General features: G+C 46.5%; 1 protein-coding gene across 1 annotated transcript in view; it reads right to left on the bottom strand.

Annotated features, from left to right (window-relative positions):
* Positions 1-11,784, bottom strand: part of LOC144772771 (macrophage mannose receptor 1-like) — a 55,819-nt gene extending 44,035 nt beyond the window's left edge. Inside the window, exons 1-2 of the mRNA XM_078657327.1 lie at positions 11,370-11,784; positions 1,649-1,711 (exon numbers count right to left, since the gene is read on the bottom strand). Of these exons, the coding sequence (XP_078513453.1) occupies positions 1,649-1,711; positions 11,370-11,577 (271 nt within the window). The 5' untranslated portion in view covers positions 11,578-11,784. The remainder of the gene's footprint in view (positions 1-1,648; positions 1,712-11,369) is intronic.
* Positions 11,785-13,010: the final 1,226 nt, after the last annotated feature.

Raw genomic sequence — 13,010 nt, 5'->3', positions numbered from 1 at the left:
GTGGTCAGGTGCCAGGAGGAGAGTATACTAGGGTGTTATATGCAAAATGTGGTCGGTTTCCCTTGGTGGGTCCCCCTCTGATGGCTACAAAGATATGGCACGAGGCTACAAGGGTCCTTAATTGGGCAGGGCGCATAACACTGGCTACTCCCTTGTGGAGCTCGGAGAGGTTGGGGATGCTGTGGAAGACGAAAGTGTTTGACCGATGGGATCTGATTGGAATTTCTCATGTGCGTGATGTGTGGGGCAAGGATGAAATGTTGACTTTTGAGGAACTGCAGACCAAGTTTAAGCTGCACGACACTGAACGGTTTCGGTACCTTCAGATCTGTCATGCGCTGAGTGCTGTGATTCCACTTGGTGAGAGACCTCCGGAGGCCTCTCCCCTTGAGGATAGATTACTTGACGGCCACATGCCTATCAGAGTCATATCCTTGACATATAATAAGTTGATTAACCATACTGAAGATCCCCTGGTGAAGCTCAGAGATCAATGGGTCGCAGATGGCTTAGTTTTGGATGAGGAGGACTGGAGGGAGGCGGTGTCCTCCCCTAAAATAGTGGTGGTTCCAATGCGACTTCGATTGGTCCTGCTTAGGATCCTACACCGCTCCTGTACAACGGGCCCTGGATTGTTAAAGATGGGGTTGGCAGTATCTGCAAACTGCCGCAGAGGGTGTGGAGGTCTTGGAACGTTCCTACATATTATATGGGAGTGTGAGAAGGTCCGTGATTTTTGGACAACAGTGCATCTGAAGATGAGTGAAGTGTGGGGTGTGAGGATTGAGTTGGAAGCGGGTCGTTGTCTGCTAAATGTCTGGGGGCCCACTGATCTTTCTATTCATGGCAAATTGTGGGTCACCCTCGCTTGCGCAGTTGCCAAGCGCAATTTCCCTCAGCTCTGGGGTGCGGCTCGTGCTCCTCGGGTTGGGAAATGGATGGAGGACCTAGACTGGTGCATGTTCCGAGAAAGATTTGTATATGTCTCCAGGGGGCGGCCTCGCAAGTGGGGTAAAATTTGGGGTGCTTGGAATGCCTATCGTGGGGATATTTGTGTTCCACCTGAGATAGGATCCGGAGGACACCTCAACCTATTGTTATATCTGCAATACTTATCCGCTTTTGGAAGTCTATAATCTCAATATGCATATGTAATATACTCGTGCGCTCTGGTCAGTTCTTAAGTTTTGTATTGTATATTTGTTTAATAAAAAGATGTTTAAAAAAAAAGTGCCAATAAATCACACTGTGCCCATGTATTGGGAGTCACTCATGATTATCAGTCCGGCTCACTCCTTCATGGGGATTTGTAGCCAGGCTCACTTTAGAACCGGCAGAAGCTGAGGCAGCTCTTATAGCAATAAAGAGATATATATGTACTCATATAATCATCCAAAAGCTAGCATTTATATGATTCAGAAGGTGTCCATCAACGCCAGGTAGGAAAATTGAGTAGTCAAGAACTGAGTCGCTGCCACCTTTTGCTCAAGCCAGACCAGAGCAATGCTGCTGCTAGCTTTCTCCAGACCAGAACATGCCAAATCCATTTGACCAATGGGTGCCGGCTTTCTCTCAGAAAACACCTCTTTCGCTGTCACCCAGCCTCCACCAATCACTGTTCTTCAACTGTCGAACACTGTTCACTTACCATAACTTCGCAGGAAACCATTCTCAGATGTTATTTCTTCCAATTCTGCGATCAGAGCAGAATCTACAAATAGAAAAATAGTCAGAGTGGGAATTATATGGCTTATGATGTTTTTACCATAATATCAAACTGTAAATAAGGATCTGCATTTATATCCACTTCACAATATTGATTACCAACATATCGCTACGGTAAGTATATCTGGAGTTAAGTATTGTAAATGTATACTTCCCTATATATGCATACCTGATGTGATGGTAGTCAATATTTTGGTATCAGTGAATATGCAGGTCGATTTTATTGAAATTGCTGTTGTAACATACAATCTTGATTTAGGGGCCAGAGGCATATGAGGCTATAATGTGACAAAAGACACACATGGAGAAATTGTGGGTCTAACTACAATAATAACCAGAGCCTCGGAGGGGGTTACAAACCAGCAACAATGTAAAGGGTATCAAAGGCCATTGGTGGATTGTGAACCGGATGGAGACCAAGGGCTTAACAATGAGTTTGATGGAATGGGAAATCATTCCATTTGTGAAGGAAGTTATAACCCCTCCCTTGAAAGGTTCTCCCCGGTGGAGAATCCTCCATCAAAATTACCTGCACAATAGTACACTTTCGGAAGTAGTAATTCAACCGAAGGGTTGCCCACTGATGGCAAATCTTCCTACGGAAGATTGCCACCTCATCCACAAATTGAGGCATTTCCATTCCCACCCAACACTAATACTTCCCTTAAAAGTCTTCAACTGTAACAGGAGCACCATACAACATTACATATCAAACCTGGCTGGGCCTTAAAAGAGTTTATTTCATATTTTAGAATGTATTCAAACTTTGACTTTTAGTGACTGTATGTGCCTCCCAGTGGAGGTACTACTCATTCGTTTTTATCTCCATGATCGCTGTGATTTTAAAGGGTCCTCCATTTGTGTTCTTCAACACCTCAGAATGGTCTCATGTACTCTCTGATGTAGGAGACCGAAATTTTGACAAACTGTCCACATCAGCCTTGCACATCAGATCATAATCCTTACATTATGAGGAATACAAGGACTATTAAATGGACTTTATGTGGCTTAGTGGAACTCCCACTGACAAAGGCCCTTATCATGGCTAGCGGCACGCAAGATGGCCGCACTCCAATGAGCTCTTTAGCCACTGCCCAGAATCCCTCGCCATCCTGACGTATTAAGGACCTGCAGCCTGACCAAATCGCCCTCATCTGCCTTCCCACCAATTGCTAATAAAGAAAAACACTGGCCTGCTCGGTAAAGTGTAAACCTAAACGTCCTTGGAGATTTTAGAGAAACTATCAATAGATTGGTTTTGTATGGGGTACAATCACATCTATTTGCTGTGAAACATCTTAAGGATATAAATGAGAACCCATTGCCTTACAATAAAGGTGCTCCAAAATAAGACGCAGTGAAAGTAAATGAGTAAACGAAAGTGCACAGGTGCTATAGACAACGCATATGTACAAAACTAGCGGCTGATAAGAATACACCTTCTATCCGCACCACTCCGAATCAGAGTGTTGTATATTACATCATCAATAAAATCAGTCCACAAGTAAATTTGTCAAAGTTTCGACCCTATCAAGATTATTGGATGAGGGTCATCATCAGGACCAAAAATCAAGGTTGCAGCAACAAAAGGTGATATGTCCAGATGTGTGTGTTTGAAAAAAAAACTCTTAATACTTTTGCATAATTCCTCTGTGATGCACTAACTAGTTATATTGCTAATTTACTACCATACTAAGGTAAAATCAGCTGGGGTTCGCGTAACTGCAGCGTTACATGAACGTATTCGCAAACACCATTAAGGAGTTGTTCATCAATGTTTCACAAACGGAAACAAGAGCAAATCTGAGAATGCACATTCAGTATTGTCAAGAGATTGATACGTAATCCCTCGCAAGGAATCAGAGCAGCACACTTGACGCCGTTTATTCCAAAAGGCTGTACAACGCCCCTACCGATTGCAGCACCCGAAAAGCTGTCTGTGGCCGTCCACCACTCAGATGTCGCGACTGTCGCAGAAGGATGGGAGCAAGGCCACGGACTAAGCTTGGAGACATCTGAATCCGCAGGCCAAGGCAGCCAAGAGGCGGGACACTGGCGGGAAAGTCTATGAGGAGCAGAGAAGTTTAGGAGCAGGTTGTGCTCTTCTGAAGGGGATCCTGGCCCATAACATGGTTGCAAGACCAATTGGGCCGAGATCGCTGTTCAGGGCCATGCAGCATGGCAGACCAGAGAGAGGCTGTGGGCCTGACTGAAGAATAAGGGGGACGGAGAGGTACATCATCGCACTAGAGGTATACTGCCTCCGGCAATGTCCTGCCTGGCTGAAGACTGGGGGACTTCTAGATGAGTTGGTTGGAGATGGTAGAGTCCCCGGAGCGAGGAGAGGAGCTGGGGATCCATGGTGCGGCCTCTGATGTGAGTCTGTGGCATTGAGAGTGTGACCCAGAAAGGGACTCCGAAGAAGCTCCTCTACAGGGGCTCATTAGCAGGCTCAATGATCAGAGATCAGAAGCTAGTGGCCCCCACGCTCCCATCACTGGAAGAACTCAGAGGTGCAGACCCAGGGTGCAGCGAAAATTGGCATTTGGTGGGACACCTCTTAAGATTAGACTTGCTGCAGGACACTTGGCACTGATACGCTGCTGGTTGCGATACCTGAGAAGGCCTCTGACCCAGACATCTACCTGCGTGGAGGGGGAAGATACGATGAACCAGACATCTAGCTACGCGGAGGGGGGAAGAGACGATGAGCAGGAGCCTAAAAGAGGTACCTGGCACCCAAAGGGCAGGGCAGAGCACCACCCTCCTGAGCAGCACAGAACAGCGGATCCCAGAAGATGCTGTTGAGACCTCCGATTGTAGCCCGGAGGTCATGCTGGACCAATTACTAAGTGCTATCAACCCTTCCACGAAAGTATTGGAGATTAAAATAAACAAAGGTTAGCTGGACCTTGGGATCCTGTGGGAAGACCACAAACACCTTACTAGTAAGGTCAAATGCTATGAGGAAACGCTTAGCAGGTGCATTCTCCAGACACAGCTGTCGAACCTCCTGCAAAGCGCGGAGACCCTGGATTGCAGGGCAGAGTATTCTGAGGGCTTCAGCAGGAGGAACTATATCCGGGGGGTTGGCCGGTGGGAGGGAGTGGAAGGCTCTAACGTGGTTGGGTATCTTGAGAAATGGATTGTGGTGGAGGTGTCACAACAGGGTCTGCCTCCCTATTTCGTATTGAAGGAAGCACACAGGGTGCCCGCAAGGCACCCATTGCCGGAGGGGCCACCCTGCCCGGTGGTGGCACACTTTTTTCATTTCAGACACAGAGACATGATCTTACAAACGTTGTGAACTCATGAGAACCTCCAAGTTTAGAATAGTTGTGTGTTGCGATCTTCCAGGTCTACATGTATGCTCACAATGGAAAAGAGCATCCTTCATGGCAGTTAAAAAGGAAATGTGCAACACCGGCCTTAAATACATGCTTATGTTCCCTTCATGACTTTATATAATGGTCAATGATCGTGCCCTGTTCTTTGACTATACTCCTGACACCTGGCACTGGCATAAACGTTATAAAACAGGCACGGATGGGGTGGCATGGCACCGACTACCACCCCCTTAAATGCAGGAGATGCAGACGACGCAACAGGCCCAGGACCCCGTCCAGATTGCAGGATGGACAGTTGATGGGAGAGAATACAAGTGTACCCAAGACCCACATCTCCTAATCAATCCATACCCAGAACTGATATGGAGCCACAAACTGGACTTTGGTTTGTTTCTTGGTTTGTTGGAACGCTGGCTTTTGCCAAGTAGCCCTGGAGTTCTGGGAGTCGGGGAAAGTTCATTTGTATTCGCGCGGCCAAGATGACGTAGCCCCCATACCCTAATGTACTCATATCATCCCACTTGAGGATGACTTTTTCACCCTTGCTTGCATGTACCCGCCATGACACAATGCATTGATAAATACACGTTCATAGCCTGGAACATAAGAGAAATGGGGACAGTGACAGAGAGGCATAGAGTTCTTACCTTACTTAAATGACAAGGAAAGGATACAGTGTTCCTCCAAGAAACACACTTAGAAACCCAGGAAGTAGTGAAGCTACCGAGATGCTGGAGGGGCCAGCTCCATATCACAGCATACTCTTCATTTGCAAGGGGTACTTTGATCTGGATTCAGCCTGGATCCCATTAATAAGAACTCTGCATACATAGACGAGGAGGGATAATATGTGATTCATTTGAAGACCGTAGACAGGGTTCGGGTTTTGCTGGGCAGTATATATGCCCAAATATGGGGAAGGACCACTTCCTCATATCACTGGTACCTACACTTTCTGGAAAAGACTTTAACTGCTTGCTGGATGTGCACTTAGACCTCTTTACCACACCTTTATCAAGTTTTCCCATACTCAGCCTTGCTTGCGACTTCGCACCCTGGACGGAAAACCAGGGGCTGGTAGACGCACTGCGCAACAGGAATGCCAGCTTAAAAGAGTGCTTCTTTTATTCACCAGTCTGTGACCTGTACGTACGGCTAGACAAATTGCTTTGCTCTCATAGACTAATTGGCATTTTCCTCAATGCCCAGTACCTGTGTCTTAAGCTTTGGCGCTTTATGCAGGATATGGAAGTTCACCCGACTACCGATAGTGATTACAATCTACTTTCTTTGAGTTTACATCCTTTGTGGCCGTGTGTGCATGGTCCTGTAGCATTAACCGAAACAATGTCAACCTCAGAAGTTCGTCCATCCATGGGGGAGAGGGGTTGGCCAAATGGCTAAGGCGCTCGACCTCGGACCTGGGGATCTGGGTTCGAGTCTCGGTAACGCCACCAAAAACCTCCTGTGATTCTGGGCAAATCACTTAATCTCCCCGTGCCTAAAAAAAAACAAAAATGAAAGTGTGTCCTCATGTAACGTAACTGGTGCTATGTAAAGCGCTCTGATAACTGATTCGGTTCGGTTCTAGTTCGCGCTATATAAAAACTCCAAAAATAAAAATAAAAATCCAACTGCCGAAGGCGCCTGAAATGGTGCAATGTCACCTTGGATGAGGCAAAAACAAAGAATATTGGGGCCCTCCTGCTAGCAGCAGAGACTAAGTTGGATATAACTCTTGCAGATCGATCTGATCCATCTAGGGTGTCAGCAATATTTCATGACACCATTAAAGCACTGGGTAACCTATTTTTAGTCCAAAACAAAGGTATGACACAGAGAGAGCCCCGTAAGCCAAATGGCAAAGAGGGCTGGTACACAACAAAATGCCGCCATAAGAAATCTGCCCTAATTAAGGCAGTTAAGTGTTAGTCCCAAGTACTTATCCAGCTGGCCAGGAAAGAGTATAAACGGACAGTTCTAGAAGCAAAAAAAGAGTGGGAAGATCACTATTGGCAAGCACTCAAGGAGGCCAGCATTGGGAGAGATGCTGGCCGTTTCTGGAGTATAATAAGATCTAAGAATAGCCCTGCAAATGATCTTATGACGTGTAATATTGCAAGCCAAACGTGGTTCGACCACTTCTCAAAACTGTACTCGTTTCCACAGGGTGGCTCAAATGAGTCCATTTCTCAAAGCTTTTCGGTAACTTTGGGGGAACCTAATAACTACCCATATACACTGAAAGAAGTGGAATATGCGATTAAGTGCATTGTGCCACATAAAGCAGCAGGCCGTGATGGCATCCCTGGAGACCTTCTACGCTCTGACCTGCCCAAATGGGGAAAGCTTATTTCCATCTTAATTAACACCATGGATAATGGCACTATAATCCCTGAGTCGTGGAAGGGGGCAGAGGTCGTCCCAATCTTTAAAAAGGGGAATAGGGGCGACCCTGCCAACTACCGTCCAATAAGTCTGATCGACTCCACTCAGAAGGTCGTCGGGAAGGTGGTACTTGATAGAATCTTGCAATGGGCTGATGAAAATAAAATCCTCTCGGACTACCAAGCGGGATTTAGGGCCGGCACTGGAACTATAGAGCAGGCATTTAGATTGCTACCTATTTATTGGAAAGTGGTCCTCATGGGAAAAGGCAGTCTTTACCTTGCGTTTATTGATATAAAGACTGCCTTCGACCTAGTGCCTCGGGAGTGTTGTCCGAAATGGGGATTCCCTCGAACATCTTGTCAATACTAATCAGGCTCCACGAGGGTAACTTTGCTCAAGTGAGGTGGGGCCCACAGGGACAGAAGACTAATAGAATTCCAGTGAATAGGGGCGTCCGCCAGGGATGTGTTCTTGCTCCCACTCTGTTCTCACTTTATGTGAACGGTGTGGTAGAGCACCTGCTGAAAAGTCCATCTGATGCACCATCCCTGGCGGGCGAGTGAATTCCAACTCTCCTATTCGCTGATGATACCCTCCTCATTTCCAAGTCCCCTGTGGGCCTCCAGATCCTCCTAGATAGTTTCCAGTCCTTCTGTATCCTGAGAGGCCTTGTAATAAACACAGATAAGAACATGTACTTGGTACTGAATCCACCCAAAAAATGGGGCAGGCCCCCAGTCTTGAACCTTGTACCTTTGGAAAGGGTTACCGTATTTGATTATCTTGGAATACGTATTATCGATTCCATGCAGTGGAACCCTCATATACAGAGAATGCTCTTATGCCACAAAAGGGTAGCAGGGGCTATCCTCAAGGAACAACGTTCTTCATCAATCAGACCCATTGCTCCGGTTATAGAAATATACAAGGCAAGAGGAGCAAGCTCGGCCCTATACGGAGCCGAACTGTGGGGCACGAGTAATATTGAACAGTTGAGAAAATCGGAAAACAAATTCCTTAAAGATATAATGGCACTCCCCCAGAGCACCCCTACGATCCCATTGTTACTTGAATTGGGGTGTCATTCGATTAATGATCTGGCAAAAGTCCGACCGCTCTTACTATGGGCTCGGCTGTGGCGAGTGCCGGAGTTAGCAAAGTATGCAGAGGGCCTGTCGGAAATAATGTCCATGATGGGTTGGCATAAAATCAAGTGGCTCAAAGATGTCAAATCCATGCTTTGCGATTTGGGCCTCAATGATGCATGGGAAAATAGATCTGCCCCGCAAAAGCAGTATTGAAGAAACTATATTGGAGTTGGGTATCTAGTAAACACAACTCTGACCCCAAATTAGGCAGAATAACCGATGACTTCTTGAGGATCAAGGATGTTACTTTTTGTGAACCCTATCTTGATGTTATCCAGAAGCCCTTTGAGAGGGCCCTGTACTTCAAATTTAGGGTTGGTATATTACCAATACGTGAGTTGAAGTCCCTTTTCAAACATCCCCTTTTTGCCCAAACTGCGAGTCTAGAATAGAATCAATGGCACACATCCTGTTCGAATGTCCGGTATATAAATCACCGAGGAATTGTTGGCTTAAACAATTATGTAGAGAAATGGGTACTAGACACCATTCTGTAGCGCTGCGCATTTTTAAATCAGATACTCGATTATTGTATGTATGTGGTTTGTCAAAGTTTTTGAGATGGGCTTGGTCCATCAGATCGAAAAGGCTAACAGAAAATATTTAACCTGTGATTTTATACCTATGTGAGAGTAGTTTTATTTTCCTACTCTGTGTTTTATCTTTTATGTAATATGTGTATTTTCAAGAAAATTGTAAGAAGCTGGCACCTTGGTGTTCATGCTGACGAAAAATTGATTTATTTTATGATGTTAAAGTGTTGTTCCATGTTTATGCTTTTAAGATATGTTTTTATCGAAATGAAGCCTTTTTCATACTCCTACTCATACTCAGTACCTGTGCCACACACTTCCAGACCATAACCCCCTACTTGTGATGCTGTAGAGGGGGTCAAGGGTGGCTCTTATTTCCTCGTGGAAGTTGCCAGAGCAATTTCTGCAAGACCACATGTTCACCGATCGACTAGGGGACATTATACAGGAGTACCTTCAGATCAGTCATCACACTTCCACCACTGTGAGCTCCGAATGGGAGGTCTTTAAAGTGATGGTTTGGGCCACAGTTTGGACCAGGATATTGGTGTTAGGAGAACTTTAGAAAACAAACTCACTGCTTCGGAAGGCAACCTAGAAAAGCGACTGCGCACTGCCCTACCATATAGGGAAGCACTTCTAGAAGCCAGAGACAAACACAGACGTCTTGGCGTGCCTGTGCGCCCTCACACTCCCCAAATGCTTCACACAGAACCACACAGAGGGGGCAGGGCAGACAGACTGCTTCCTTAACTGCAGAGTGAAGGCAGGAGAGCCCCCATCACCTAAAATGAAACTCGAGCCGGGTGGAGGTATGTACACAGCTCGATGTACATGAGGAATTTACGCATACTATGAGAGCCTGTACTGAAAACCGGATCAAACAACAGAGAAGGAGATTCAGGCCAATGTTAGAGAGAGGCTGGGAGGCCCAATAATTGAGGCAGAAATCAGAATGACCATCAAAGACCTTGAGCGGAACAAAACCCATGGTACTGATGGACTCCCTGCTGAATTGTAACAAAAATATGCAACAGTACTCACACCACATTTGCAAGACTCTATAAAGAGGTGATGGACAGGGGTGTACTACCTGACATGACTAGGAAGGCTTTTATTGTCTCTACTGAGTAAGCCAGGGAAGGAAGTTGCTGCAGCGTCCTCGTATACACCCCTTGCTATGCTTAACCTAAATGATAAGATCATTAGTAAGATACTGGTCGAACGTTTGCACCAGCATCTATCAATGGTAATAAACCCTGATCAGAACAGCTTTATACCCCAGCTCATGGGTGAGGAGACACCCATTAGCCATACCCATATGCAGTAATCTCATCCATAGACCTTTAAAGGCATTTGATACAGTCCAATGGAATTAGCTACAGGTGTTGATGCTGCGCATTACCCAGGGAGAGGAGTGGATTAAATTGGTTACACTCCTATACGCATCTGCAAAGGCAAGAGTCTGGACAGGATCCTGCATTTGTGGCGGGCGGCAGTACGAGCCCCAATAGGAAAAATCCACTTTTTAAACATCCATGCACCGGGTGGCAGGCACCATCCGGAGCCTGCCACCCAGTGCATGGATGTTTAGGGGGGCAGCACAGGTTACCCCGGGGCTCAATAGTGGAGGCCCGGGGGGGGGGGTGAGGGCCCTGCTAGGGGTCCCCAAAGTCCCTTTCCCACAGCCTTGCTTTTGTGTTTGGACCGCCATAGAAAGTCTGTCGGAAAGGGACATCATAATCTTTACTGCAGTGCCTGAACAGGCACCGCCCCTACTGTAGGGATTACACTCCGACCGCTGCCTGACCGGCTTCTTGAGCCTGCCGGAAAAGCAGCGGTTGGTCCCTCCACTCACTGCCTATGACCGCTGCATCATAATGCGGCGGTCGGACCGCAGAGCCAGATGTCAGTAAGACTGCAAACAATGGCCTGTCTGTTGAGGTCTGATCGACATCATAATGAGGTCCAAAGGTTTTAGAGGAATTTAGGAGAAAACACAGAGACAGGAACAAACACCTGTTAGAGTTGCTCTCGAGTTTTCATTGATACATCATGCAGGTAGAACTGAATTGGATTTATTCTAAACATTTGTAGTTATGAAACAATAATTAGGAAATCATTAAAATGATGCAAGATTATTAAAAATAAAAATAATGAAGATTGGTGAGATTGTTTGGGGAACTAACCCATCTTCAGTGTCACCTCCAAAGTGCATCACTTACGCTTCACAAATCCAAGTCCCAGAAGCAGGAAGATCAGAAGGAGGGAGATGGCCAGCAGAGCCGAGAGGGTGACAAGCAGTATCCGGGTCTTATGTCTCCTGGCTGAGTTTAGAACTGAAAACAAGGAAACAAAGTCGAGAAAGCAATGTGAGTCCGCAGGCCTGAAACACAGCACATGGTTAGGAGCAGAACAGAAAGCTTGAACCATACCAGAGATAAATGAAGAATGGAGCTTATACTATATCAGAGTGAGAGAGAAATGAAACATGGAGCTTGAACTATAGCAGAACGAGTACAAGGAGAACCACACCAGTGAAAGGATACATTGATCCTGAACTATACCAGAGAGAAACTGGTGAATAAGCATAGGTTCTGATCAATACCAGTTAATCAGAGAAAAAGACAAGGAGCAAGAACCATTCCAGACAGAAGAGAACGGAACCCGAACAGTGAAAAGGGACATGGATCCAGAGCCATATAAGAGTGGGAGAGGGGTGAACAAGCCAGGGAACCACAGAACCTGAACACTGCCAAATAGTTCAGAAAAAGACATGGAATCTGACCCGTGCCAGAATGAAAAGAACAAGACACAAAGCCTGAATCATATCTACGATATTAGAACAGCATCTAGAGCTGAACCATACCAGCGAGAAGGAGGAACAAGACATGAAACATAAACCTTACTAGCGAGAGGAGGGATGAGAGAGAGAGAGAGAGAGAGAGAGGGAGGCAGGGGGGAGGAGAGAGAGAGAGAGGGGAGGGAGAGAGGGGAGGGAGAGAGGGGAAAGAGAGAGAGAGAGGAGGGAGAGAGAGGGAGGCAGGGGGGAAAGGGAGAGAGGGGGAGGGAGAGAGAGAGAGAGGAGGGAGAGAGAGAGAGAGAGAGAGAGAGAGAGAGAAGGACAGGGAGCGAGAAGAGAGAGGAAAGAGAGGGAGATGAATAGGGAGAGAGAGTGAGAGCGAGAAAGAGAGCTAGAGGGGGCGAGACAGAGGGGAGAGAGCCGGAAAGAGAGAGGAGGGATAGAGAGAGGACAGGGGAAAGAGAGGACAGAGGAAAGAGAGGGAGAGAGAGAAAGAGAGCGAGGGAGAGGGAGGGAGCGAGATAAAGGGGAGAGAGAGAGAGAGAGAGAAGTGAACAATTCCAGGGAGGTTATCAGACGACCTTGAGCCAGAGCCTCATCAGAAAGAGCAAAACAGGACGTCAGGCTCGAGCCATTCCAGGGATACGACTCCAGAACATGACATCCAAATCATATTTAGAGAACATGAATTTCGCATAAGACTTGAACTATAACAAAGAAAGGGTACAGAGGATGAAGCTTGAACCATTCCAAACAAAGAGGGAAAAAACATCAATCCTGAGCCACACCACAGAGAGGAGGTGGACACAATATGGGGCTTGGCCTACCTCAGAGAGGGATAACATGCCATGAAGATTGACCCGCCTCGTAGAGAGGAGGGAGGACAACATGGAGTTTGACCTGCCTCGGAGTCAGGAGGGGAATATAACATGGATGTTTACCCACCTCAGGGACGGTGGGGGAACAAGACATGGAGCTTAAACCATATGGGTGAGAGAGTGAGGCGAACAATAACTATACCCTATTAGGTCCTGGAAGCAAGTCACCAATTAGTCTGACTAAA

Source organism: Lissotriton helveticus, chromosome 1_1 (genome assembly GCF_964261635.1).
Source record: "Lissotriton helveticus chromosome 1_1, aLisHel1.1, whole genome shotgun sequence".
In the NCBI taxonomy this organism is placed as follows: Eukaryota; Metazoa; Chordata; class Amphibia; order Caudata; family Salamandridae; genus Lissotriton; species Lissotriton helveticus.
Note: the sequence above shows the minus strand (reverse complement) of the source record. Positions and strands in the feature narration are given on the sequence as shown.